The sequence below is a fragment of the Tursiops truncatus genome, chromosome 3 (genome assembly GCF_011762595.2).
Source record: "Tursiops truncatus isolate mTurTru1 chromosome 3, mTurTru1.mat.Y, whole genome shotgun sequence".
In the NCBI taxonomy this organism is placed as follows: domain Eukaryota; kingdom Metazoa; phylum Chordata; class Mammalia; order Artiodactyla; family Delphinidae; genus Tursiops; species Tursiops truncatus.
In genome coordinates this window covers 115504094-115517419 of record NC_047036.1, presented here as the reverse complement: position 1 = coordinate 115517419, position 13326 = coordinate 115504094, and the positions used below count along the sequence as shown (strand labels likewise).

General features: G+C 40.4%; 1 protein-coding gene across 1 annotated transcript in view; it reads right to left on the bottom strand.

The window, feature by feature from the left end:
• Positions 1-13326, bottom strand: part of CTNNA1 (catenin alpha 1) — a 178401-nt gene that overhangs the window by 42093 nt on the left and 122982 nt on the right. Inside the window, exons 8-9 of the mRNA XM_019924496.3 lie at positions 4487-4567; positions 3147-3299 (exon numbers count right to left, since the gene is read on the bottom strand). Coding sequence (XP_019780055.1) covers positions 3147-3299; positions 4487-4567 — 234 coding nt within the window. The remainder of the gene's footprint in view (positions 1-3146; positions 3300-4486; positions 4568-13326) is intronic.

Genomic DNA, 13326 nt, shown 5'->3' with positions numbered 1-13326 from the left:
AGGATGGGTAGGCCACCATACCAACCATGTGATTAGAGGATGGGGGCTTTCAGGAAAAACCAAGGTCCACGGAAGGAAGGGATTCTATCAATCATACCTACATAATGAAATCTCAGTAAAAACTCTGGTTGCTGAAACTCAGTGGAGCTTCCTGGCTGAACCATCAATGTGCCAGGAGGTGACATACCCTGATCCACGGGGAGAGGACAGGAAACTCTGTCTTTGAGACCTTCCCGCACTTTACCGTATGTGTCTCTTCATTTGGATGGACCTAATTTGTATCCTTTACAATAAAATGCAGTCATAAGGATAGCACTCTCCTGAACTCTATGAGTTGTCCTGTCAAATTAATGAACCTGAAGTGGGCCATGGAAACCCGCCAAATTTGTAGCTAGTTGATCAGAAGAGCAGGTGGACTGGAGACCCTCAAACTTGCAGCTGGCATTTGAAATGAGGGCAGTCTTGTGAAGAAGGGATGAGAGGTCATGGGAACCCTTGAATTTATAGACAGTTGGGTCAGAAGTACAGGTGGGCTGGGGACTCCCCTAACTTGCAGTTGGCATCTATAGTGAGGATGATCTTACTGGGAATTATGCCCTTTACCTGTGGAGTCTGTGCTAATTGCAGGTGGTTAGTGATAGAATTGTATTTCAATATTTTACGAGGACAAACATATCTGGCAGAATTCTCAGTGGCTGCAGAATCTGAGTCCTTCCTTTCCTGCCAGAGGCCTATCACCACCAGCCCTTCCCAACTTTCACATAGCACCCTTACTCCCCCTAAACCCCAGGAAAAATGGCAAATGGCCCCTAAAACCGAAGTTGGCCTACAGACATTTACTCCACTTAAGAGGGGGAACTAATAAAAAGAAAGGAAGATGTCAGGAGATTAATAATCACAATAAAGTATTTTACCTTTGCTTTAAACAAGTCTCTCACTAATTCAGTGTTTCATTATAATACAAAAGTACTAGTGTGGGGAGGAGAAGGCTTGTCATTGAAGAATGAAGTTCTGCCTTGAATCAGGAATTTGAGGCTTCTATAACAAACACTTTAAAAATTCATTTCCTTTCCATGCACACATGCAGTTATATACCCTAGGACCTCTATTACCATAAATGTAATTTAAATGTTTGCAGAATGATACTACAAGGCCTTTGGTTATGCATCAAGCAATGAAAAGCCATGTGTCATTTAATACACATATATTATGTGTGTGTGGGACGATGTGGGTGGAGGGCATGGAGAGGGGAGAGAGGGAAGAAAGGAGTCAGAAGTCAGTTGTGACAGGGAATATCAAAATTAAACATTAAGGGGCCCTTGGTTAGTTCAGAATGAAATAAGAAGTATAAGCATGGACAAAGTTCCTGGAGCAGGTCTCCGAACCCACCAGGTCCATCTAGTGCTTCTTACTGGCCATAAGGCTGTCCACTACGTCAGTAAGCTTGAGTGACACAGCCCTCATTGTGGGAGGAATGCAAGTTACTTAACCTCTCTAAGCCTGTTTCCTTACCTGAGAATGTGGAAAGTACATTGTATTTGCATATACATGGTACACAGCAGGTGCTCAACAAGTGTCAGTTTTGTTGGATGGAGAGGCTGAGGACTGTACAGCAGGTCCTTATAAAGGGCCCTCCAGCTGTAGAACAGAAAAAGGCTGCCCTATGAGGTTCAGCCTGCCATACTCTTTCAGATGCCCTTTCCAATGCCTTTGCCATTACTGCTACCTGTTACCCAAGGCCATGGGCTGGCAGTGTCCTTGCTTCCTGCCTCACAGGCACACTTTCTAAGATGTAGGCTACTTACAGGAGGTTGGCTTCCTGAAGACAATCTTTGTGAAGACAATCTTTGTACATTTGAAGGTTACACCTCATGCAGTCATATGACTACTGTGAAAAGATTATGCTTAATGGAGACACAAAACGCAAGTCTTCTAACCAAGTGCCAGAACAAGTAACTTGAATAGCAGACTGACCTACGTATTTTGCACATAATTAATTCAGGTGAGAATAACGATTAATGTTCAAAGAAAACTAGATTTAAAATTAGTAACACATTTAATGTGATAACTGATGTTTTCCTTAGAATATTTTTATGGTACTAACCTGGCCTAATGTCACTATAAATCCAAACGTACAAGAAACACATTTTACATAAAAGGCCCATTTTCTGTTCTTACATAATGACCAACTTACCAAATGGTCTACAGAATATCTCTTCCAAATATTAGATGTTTTACATTAGGGTTACAAAATTAAATAAGTTGGGTATATGCTTACAGTGTGTCAAATTTTTGAAATAAAGTAATAATGAAATCAATTAAACAGTAACATAATTTCAGTAATCAAAAGGTAGGAGGCAAGCCTAACTTATCTGGAAATTAAATAGCAGCTCACTCTTTCTTCTTATAGCCAAAAAAACCAACCACTAACATACAGGTATCTACTGTCGAAACATATCTAATTAGCAGCACATTAGGGATCTGTTTCTTCAATTTTTTTTTTTTTTTTTTGGCTGTGCCATGTGACCTGGCTTGTGGGACCTTAGTTCCCCAACCAGGGATTGAACTCACGCCCTCGGCAGTGAAAGTGCAGAGTCTTAACCACTGGACCACCTGGGAATTCCCAATTTCTACAATTTTAAAACAAGATGATGGAGCTGAGTCTGTGTCTCAGGCAAAGGGTTAAGCACTTGACATACAGCATCTCTTTGAGATCTCAAAATAATCCCTAGATAGGTATCATTAGTATCTTCATTTTATAGTAAGAAATGGGAATTCAGAGGGGTTCAGTAATTTGCCAGGATGCAAGTCCAGGCAGTATGACTCCTGAGCTCCACCTTCTAGCCACTACTTTCTACAGTGTCTTCTGAGTTTAAGCATGTCATGATCTATTTTATTTGCATTAACACCAAGAGGAGATGTTAAGTTTCCCAGATAAAGACTACCTATATCTAATTATGTATGTAATTAATGTAAACTGACCAAAATGGTAGTTTTGGATAGACGTTAATAATGACAGACTTTCATCTTACACATATTGTACATTAGATGAGCCCCTAAATTTTTCTGCTGATTAAATACTGTGGTTAAAAATCACCACAGTCCATCAAGTTACACATAATTAATAAAACTGCTAATACACTTACCTCAATTAATTTGTTGGCATGTTCACGGAAAACTTGGGCATATTCTTTAACTTCTTTCTCATTTCCATTCTTTGCAGCTTCAATCAATACTAAAAGTGGAACGTTGGTTTCCAGAAATGAATCTGAAACATGGTCCATGACAGCTTTGCGGAGCTAATAATTAAATTGTAAAAATTTGATTTTATTTCTACCAAGAAGCTAGATTGCTTTTTTTTCTCTTGCACTTTTAAATCTAATGGAAGCTCATGACAGTTTGGCTGCACTTATATGAGGACCCCTCATGTAAGCCATGCAGTTATATAATCTGCAACACAGGAAACACAATTGTGGAGATAACAGCTTATACTACAGTTATAGCATTTCAGCAACAGAATCTCAGTTTTCAAAATAAAATCCTTTTTTTCTTGGGAATTACAAAACGAAAGCTTGTATCTTAAAGGAATAATAAAAAACTGAACAGAAAACAGCTCTAGATTGAATTGGCACATAGGCTTGAAATATATATATAATTAGCCTAATTGGCTAAATAAAACTGAGAAGGGAGAAAAAAAGCACTTTCTGGTTTATCTGAACAGGGTGAGCACTCTATGAACCTTAAAATTGAAAGGTTATCTTTATAACCATTTGTGATACTACTTTACCAAAAGGAAGACGTATAGATACATTCCATCTTTAATTCTGCTTTATATCAGACATGAACAATAAAATGTTTCTCCACTAAGTCAGGAGATTGTTTGTATTACTATTACAACTTCTTTTTAAGTCTTAATACATTGTTTTACAAATTCAATCCAACTTTTTCTTAAAGACTAAAACTCAATTTAATTCCAAAATGTTAATGGGATTATTTAACATTAAATGAAGAGAAAGACCCTCTGTACTTACTAACTCAGAAAACTGATGGCCCCAAATACCTCTATATCCACCATATTTATACTAGAAACACATTTCCATCAAGGATCAAAATCAGAATGGGGCAAGTCAAATAAATAACTTCAATTCCTGTCTCTATTGTTTGTAAGTTAACATCACAAGACCCTGCAGGGTATTTTCACAGATCCCCAAGTCATTTTAAATTGATTTTCTTACCTGAACATCCTTTTCACACTAGAGCTAATTTATTCAGTCCATTCCAGTGGGACTGTATTATTCCAGGTCCCCAAGAGATTTTATTAGCCATTTAGAAGCTTATTAGCAAAAAACAAATAGAGATAGTCAGTTTTCTGTGAAAATTCATCCGTTAACTCAAGAAAGACTATGTGCCCAGTATTTGTTGGGATTTTAACCAAAACAACTAAAGTGAGAACTTGGGAAAGCAATCAACACTTCTTCCAGCTTACCTGCCTACGCAAGTCCCTGGTCTTCTTGGTCATTTTATCTATTGCAGAATTGAGTGCATCACTTCTTTCTTTACGTCCAGCCTGGAAAACAAGGAAAGAGATGCACATTGCAGTAATTTACAAGGAAATGTAATGATAGTCCATAACTAAGTTCAGATCAACATGGAAAAATCAATTTTTTAGCCCCAAGTTGGGACATACAGGTGGTTGGGGAGAGCACCATGTGGCTTTGTTCATAAAAAGCTAATTTTACAACTCTTAGGGGCTCCATATTATTTCAGGATGGAAATTGAGGGGGTTCTGCCAAAATAAGAGAAGCCAAGAGGTGAGACTTTTGCTTAAAGTTCTGCTTGAAAAATTAAATTTATATTTTAATTCAAGGTTCAGCATGCAACTGTTGGTGGGAATGTAAACTGATACAGCCACTATGGAGAACAGTATGGAGGTTCCTTAAAAAACTAAAAATAGAACTACCATATGACCCAGCAATCCCACTACTGGGTATGTACCCTTAGAAAACCATAATTCAAAAAGAGTCATGTACCACAATGTTCATTGCAGCTCCGCTTACAATAGCCAGGACATGGAAGCAACCTAAGTGTCCATCAACAGATGAATGGATAAAGAAGATGTGGCACATATATACAATGGAATATTACTCAGCCATAAAAAGAAACGAAATTGAGTTATTTGTAGTGAGGTGGATGGACCTAGAGTCTTGTCATACAGAGTGAAGTAAATCAGAAAGAGAAAAACAAATACTGTATGCTAACACATATATATGGAATCTAAAGGAAAAAAAAATGGTGATGAAGAACCTACGGACAGGACAGGAATAAAGTAGCACATGTAGAGAATGGACTTGAGGATATGGGGAGGGGGAAGGGTAAGCTGTGACAAAGTGAGAGAGTGGCATGGACATATATACACTACCAAATGTAAAACAGATAGCTAGTGAGAAGCAGCCACATAGCACAGGGAGACCAGCTCGGTGACTTTGTGACCACCTAGAGGGGTGGGAGGGAGACGCAAGAGGGAGGAGATACAGGGATATATGTATATGTATAACTGATTCACTTTGTTATAAAGCAGAAACTAACACACCATTGTAAAGCAATTATACTCCAATAAATATGTTAAAAAAAAAAAAGGTTCAGCGTACAACAATTTCATTAACGAACCAGCTCTCCAAGAACTGCAAGCAAAACAGGTTATACCTGATTTTGAAGAACTCTGAGATACGAAGAAGGTCAAAATGTGAAAGATGGCACCTGGCACTAAAACAATGTGAAACAACAAGTCTTAAAACTAAGATGCACCATGATGGATAGGAGTTAATAACATATTTTTATATAGCTCAAATAAGAATGCTTTGTCAGATTACTTCAGTTAACAGTGTATATTATACAGGCCAAATAAGTATGCTTTGTAAGATTACTTAAAATTCTAGGCTAAGCTTAACGCAATTGTATTGCACAGAAAAGAACCTATCAGCCACTCTGAGAGAGGTATGTAAATCAGCATTTGTTCAGAGGTCAGCGGGTTGAGTGGACATTTGCATTGGGGAACATTCTAAGCAGAATCAAAATGGATGGTAGTTGAAAGAAAAGGGACAAAGGTAGTTATCCCAGGTAGAGATAGCTAGCCATGTGCTTAGAAATACCTAGTAAGACATCAACTAGGTTAAACTACGAAATATATTAAAAGTTTTTCCTTACAAAATGCCTGTCAACAAATGTGGCTCTTTCTGTAAAACATATAGTAATTACAGAAGAGATATGAATGGACAAAGGAATTTTTTTTTTTTTTTTTTTTTTTTTTTTTTGCGGTACGTGGGCCTCTCACTGCTGTGGCCTCTCCTGCTGTGGAGCACAGGCTCCGGACGCTCAGGCCCAGTAGCCATGGCCCATGGGTGCAGCCGCTCCACGGCATGTGGGATCTTCCCGGACCGGGGCACGAACCCCCGTCCCCTGCATCGGCAGGCGGACTCTCAACCACTGCGCCACCAGGGAAGCCCTGGACAAAGGAATTTAACCCAGTGTTTCTCTACCCATGGTCACCCTCAAGACATTCTGGTATGGATATGCCATCAGTACATAAGTCAGCATAGTAGATAAACAGCTGGGGATGGGGAGATGTGGTTACATGCTTTCTGAGTGCCTTTTAATGTACATTTGTGACTCAATCTCTCTCTTATCCCCCATCTGTTAAATGGAGACAATGACACTTGTCCCTCTGCCTCCATCTCTGGGCTATTAGAAGAAAAGAGAGGAATATTGATGGATACAGGTTATTTAGCAGAAGACAGAAAGGAGACAAAAAAGGACTTAAAATTGAAAGTTGAAATATAACTGACACATTGATATGGTCCCTGTCAAATCTGGTCAGGGTCATATCCCTTACCTTTTCCTCCAACTGTACTGTCAGTAAAGTTAAGTAATCCACTAATATTGATGGGTTTAAGGGGAAAAAAAACAAAGAGTCTCAACAAAAACTGAGAAAATATGAGCATTTCTACCTGTAGGAGTAAACGGTGATTTATTCATGGCCATCAGTCAGAAGACAACTTGACAAGTATAATCAGTTACTGACAATCTCAAAGATCAAAATAACAGGATCTAAGGCAAAGGTGGCTAAAACTGAATTTAAAAAAAAAAAAAAATCAAACTGACCTCATAATTAGTGCTTAAATCAGGAAAGTCTCAGTACATTTCTTAGATACTCAAGCACTCACTTTGAAGTAAACCTAGTAAAATTTGTCATTGTACCTAGCTACATTTTGGGGGGTGTTTCTAATAGATCATTTACTCCAGAAAACATCTGTTATCTGAAATCCAAAGGTTGGGTTCAATAACCTCATGAGAGCCTAATTCCCTGCAACGCCCTCAATTTGGGTAGAAGAATTTATAATACTTAGAAAGTTATATAAAAGCAAATCCTTAAACTTCACTTTTGTGTGTGTGTGTGTGGTACGCAGGCCTCTCACTGCCACGGCCTCTCCCACCGCGGAGCACAGGCTCTGGACGCGCAGGCCCAGAGGCCATGGCCCACGGGCCCAGCCACTCCGTGGCACGTGGGATCCTCCCGGACCGGGGCACGAACCCATGTCCCCTGCATCGGCAGTCAGACTCCCAACCACTGCGCCACCAGGGAAGCCCTAAACTTGACTTTTGAGGGAATTACATTCACACAGCAAAATTCACACAACATGAATCTGTTAATTCTTTGTCAAACTACCTTAAAAATCAATTTGTCTTTCTTGTTACTTTAGGAAATAGAGGCTTATGCCTCATTAATCAGTAGGGAGCAGTTCAGAAGCAGTTACTTACTCAAGTTTTTAGGTTATACTAGACAGACTACTTTTTTTTTTTTTTTGCGGTACGCGGGCCTCTCACTGTTGTGGCCTCTCCCGTTGCGGACCACAGGCTCCGGACGCGCAGGCTCAGCGGCCATGGCTCACGGGCCCAGCCGCTCCACAGCATGTGGGATTTTCCCGGACCGGGGCACGAACCCGTGTCCCCTGCATCGGCAGGCTGCACCTCAACCACTGCGCCACCAGGGAAGTCCCAGACCACCTTTTAAATCAAAGCATCCCTTAAAAAAAAAGAAAAAAACCCCAGTCCAAATAGCAAGTTTACAGTTCCAATAATTTAAAATATAATAGGGGTGAGTACACACACTTACAAACTTAATAATGAGCTTGATGAAAGTAGAAGGCTTGCTGATCTGTAAAACAAGATCTTACTTCTCTTTGAGATTAAGGCTGTTATGATTTTGTATTTCTAGTTTTGGCTAGGCCAAAGTAAATTTGCCCAATGAATCTTTAAAATAAGTGACTCTCGGTTCCCACCTAATTGAGAGACTCTATTCCACTAAGCAGAGAGACCACCTGGACTCACTCAATGTTGATATGTATGCCCCTGCTACACAGTGAAAAAAGGGCTTTCTAAGAAAAAGATATGGTATGTTTGGGGTTTCAACATAAAGCTTCTCCTCAACAAGTTAATATCAGCGGAATTGAGGAGAGGCAAAGGTTATTAGCTGGGACTGCCTCTAAGCAACACAGTTTTGGCTGAGACAGTGAAAGGGCTTTTAAAACCAATCTTTAAGAGAAGCATGAAGAAGCCATTCCACCTTCCTCCTGCGTGGACAGACTTCTATCTACTTAGACAATCTTTACTGAGCACTCTACATCCACTGGATGTAGACAATCTTTACTGAGCACTCTACATCCACTGGAGTAGGCAGGATTAGCCATATCCTTCTCTCAGAGGGTTTCTAATCTGAGATAAAATAATTCAGAGCAACCTCTAATTCAGCAAGACCCTGTATTGTGATAGGCTTGACAGGAGTTCAGAATGACATAACAGTGGGTCAGAACAGTAAGTAAAAGTCATACAGGAAATTACATTTAAGTTTGCAATTGATTTCTTTTTTTTTTTTTTTTAAGTATTAAGAACTAGAATTTCCTGGAGGATTTTACCATTTTGGTGGTGACCTCTGGGAGAACAAACTTTTGTTTTTCCTTCCAACGAGAAGGAAAAGATTCTCTGCCATTCATTAAAATTTAGTATATATAGCAAAGACCATAAAACCTTTAAAAAACAAATGACTAACTGGAAGAAATCTTTGTAAAATATTTCACAAACAAAATTAATTTCTTTAATAACAATGAGAAGCCCATGCACCACAACAAAGAGTAGCCCCTGCTCGTCACAATTACGGAAAGCCTGTGCGCAGCAACGAAGACCTAACACAGCCAAAACTAAATTTTTAAAAATTAAATCTTTAGGGCTTCCCTGGTGGCGCAGTGGTTGAGAGTCCGCCTGCCGATGCAGGGGACACGGGTTCGTGCCCCGGTCCGGGAAGATCCCACATGCCGCGGAGCTGGGCCCGTGAGCCGTGGCCGCTGAGCCTGCACATCCGGAGCCTGTGCTCCGCAAGGGAGAGGCCACAACAGTGAGAGGCCCGCGTACCGCAAAAAAAAAAAAAAAAAAAAAAAATCTTTGTGGTCTAAATATACCTCTGCTCAAACTTCTATGGAAAATCTTCCTTTACCTAAGGTGCATCACTCCAAAATTTACTGCTGAATTTTCTAGCCCTGGGCACAGAACACAATGCTAGCACAAAAGAATTAGGCTGTCACATGATCCTAGTTCTGCCACCCCACCAATACCAACAATTGCCAAAAAGCACATGCCTCCAAAACCAAACTTTGTAAGTCACAGCACCAAAAGGGACACAGCTCATCATCATTGGTGTAACCATCACTCCTTCCTACTCCTTTCTCGGTCATGTTTAATGAAGATAACAAAAGAACTTAAAAATCACAACTAATGGAGGGCAAGGACGAGGTCAAAAATAGGGATTCTGTAGGCTTAATGTGGACAGTCTACTTCTTACAGGGCTTTTGAAAGGAAAGATCCCAGCAATAGAGATACTTATTTACACTCAACAGTGGTCCCCTGTGATTTCACCAAAACTCTAAGAGCCTAGAATTTTAAATGTTCTCAGATCCTCTGGCTCTACCTGGGATAAATCAACTACTCTTTAGCCCATCTCTAACATGACAGATTGGTAAGTCCATCAATCCTTACATATTCTATCTGCCTCTGTCAGATAAGTTCTGGTTCTTGGGAGGATAACAAACGGTTTAGTGCCAAACCCCAGTAGCTTTTAAAGAGCAAATCAAAAATTTTAAAGAATAGTCAGACTTCCCTGGTGGTGCAGTGGTTTAAGAATCCACCTGCCAATGCAGGGAACACGGGTTCAAGCCCTGGTCCGGGAAGATCCCACATGCTGCAGAGCAACTAAGCCCGCGTGCCACAACTAACTGAGCCTGCACTCTAGGCCCGTGAGCCGCAACTACTGAAGCCCGTGAGCCTAGAGCCCGTGCTCCACAACAAGAGAAGCCACCACAAGAAGAAGCCCGTGCACTGCAACGAAGAGTAGCCCCCGTTTGCCACAACTAGAGAAAGCCCGCACACAGCAATGAAGACACAACACAGTAAATAAATAAATAAATAAATAGTTTAAAAGAACAGTCAATCTTTGTCTCCAAATACACACATTTGAAAGCAGTGAACAACTCTAGGTTTTATCAGAATATTCTCCCATCCTCTTTCTTTCCCGCCTCCAGAAACAGGCTAGTAAAACCCACTCACTCTAACACAGGTATTGATACAATATAGGCCCAAGTATGTGGCTGCCAACTAAGAACCCTAAAAGGTTCTTAGGAGGGGATATACTCAGACCCACAAATCTTGGATCTCCACCCTAAAATGTCTACTATCACTTTTTGATAATCGTAAGGAGATCTCCAAGGAACAATGACCAAGACTGGAAGCAAAAAGGTTTATTTTAACATACTTCTCCAGAGCACCTCTGTGCTTCCCCACCGCACCTCTGGGTGCTGGGGTATTAAAATTTTTGGAGTCGGGCATGATTAGTTAAGAAATATTTGACTCTTTAGCATAAAGCAAAATCCAGCTCCCTCTCTACCACAAATTAGAAGATTTCATGTGTATACCCATACATCTGCTTCTCCAGGTGGGGAAATATTTGTCCCTAATTAGCAATATATATTCAAAGCAAACTATCATGTAGAGTAATGCAGGTAACTACAACGCCTAAGCCCTGCCACATGACTCATTTAATTTGCTTACAACCATTTACAGAGAGGACAGGCGGGCTAGATTTTACTTGTCCTTTGCCTTGTCACGAACAACTAAAACAGTGAAAATTGAAACAGATGATATGGAAAGTACCTTCCAGAGGTTGTACTGCCACTTTAAGTCAAAGGCATATGTATGCAGAATAAAGCTGTTGTAAAATGAAACCAAGAAAAAGTTTAATTCAGAAAGAACATGGGTTTTTTAGTCCTTTTAGCTAAAGAAAGATAAAGATCAAAAAATGATAAAAAGCTCCATCAATAGGAACTATGGTACTTCAACCAATTTTAAGACAAACACCACATCTTCTTTGATTTCACAGTCTAAACTTTTTGAACCCAAAGGGAGGGCAAGTGGGCAAGGTGGGCAAGATGGCTGGTGACCTAGATGGACTGTGCTCTCTGGGTACTGTGATATGGCAGGCATTACTGCCCACTTCTCCAGATGCATCAAAAAATAATTACTCTTGATTGCACTGGTGCTCTTCTGTGCAGTTTTCCTTGCCCACAAATCTGTTATAGCAGTATTGGGATAACGTAATTTAAGGGTTTTCCATGTGTTAGTATAAGAAGTAGACCAAGCAGACTACAGAGCAGAAAGGAACCAAGAGTTTAAGGGGAAGGAAATGCTCTTCCCTCTAAATTTTCACATACAACTCATTCCTAATCATGGTTGCTCTAATCCAATTGGTTCTAATGCTTTTCTCCACATGGAATTAAAGTTGTTACTTCAGGGAAGAATTTAATCCAGCTCCTCCTGCCTTGCAAAGGTTTTTTTTAATCAGAGGGTGGCTGACTTCAATAAGAGCATTTACAGTATCCCAAGGGCTTCTTTTCCTTTAAAAAAAAAAAATTTAACACCCTTGTCAGACTCCCCTTGTTGGAAGTTTTGGGAGCAAGTTCCTATAGAACGGTCACTCTGAAACCTATGGTCACAGACCTGTAAGAATTTGATTAAACCGTATCCACAGAAAAATGCACAAGCAACAAAATTCTACAAGCCAATTATGGACCCAGGTTAAGAACTTCTAGCTTACAAGAGAGAAAGACTATGGAAAGGATCAAGGTCAGTTGGGGGAGCGGCACCCTTGAAGTCTAAAACAGGACCTCTCCCTCCCTTCCTTAACCAGCAAGCAGGAATACAGTGGGAGTACTAGTTCCTGAGAATAAGGGGTTCCACTCATGGGTAACTTTGGCTTGGGCACGCTATCTTAGAACTGCACTGCCCACAGAGTCTTTCCTTCAGTCTTCTTCTTTCAGAGGTATCAGACATGCCCCATGGTTGTTAGACTCTACCAGACCTAAGTGTATTCCTGCTGTCTTCTCTCTCCCTTTGCACATCCCAGGCATTTTCCTCAATAAAATTCTTATACTTCTAATCCTACCTTGGGATCTGCTTCTAGGAGGAGCCAAACTACACACGTGCAGCTGCTGCTGTCTCCACAGAGCCCTGAGGAAGGCACCTTGGAGTCTTCCAGTCCTCACTCTAGCACCACACTCCAACACAGAAACTAAACCCCTTGAGACAATAACTTCTTACACATGCACAGTGTGATAAAGCCCCTGGAAGCCAACAGACTGATGATGGTCTGGTTTCACAGATACAATGGGTAGTTTTCAGATTTTTGCCTTCAGGTCTGAGACAAGGCCTACTAAGGATAAGTGCCAATGATATGGGAGAAATGGCCTGGAAGGCCAAATCAATAATGTCAGATGTATAGAAGGCCTTACCTTTGTCAGGCCTGAAAATATGACCCTGACTCACAGTAGAAATATCTTTTACATTTATACAATAGTAAACATGGAGCTGTACAGTCATAACCAAATTCTGAAAAGTGATACTATTCGACAGGGAGAAGATGGTGTTAGGTCAAGTAAAAACAGCCAAAGCAAAAATCCTATTCCAGAGTATGAGTGACCTTTTGTATTCCCTAGAGAGATTTCAACAACAGTTAGTATAAGACTCAAAGTCAGTTCTTAAGTGTGCCAGTAGGCACTACTGAGTGTGCAAATGCTCTATTGTTTGAGGGTCACAATACCCCAATCCCAGAGCAGTTCGAGGCTTTTAGCCGAAGAAGTAGGTGAAATTCTGAGGTAAATACAAGGGATCATGTCAGAATCCAGCCATGCTATACCACTTGTCCTAAATCATTTCTGTTCCACGGTTAAC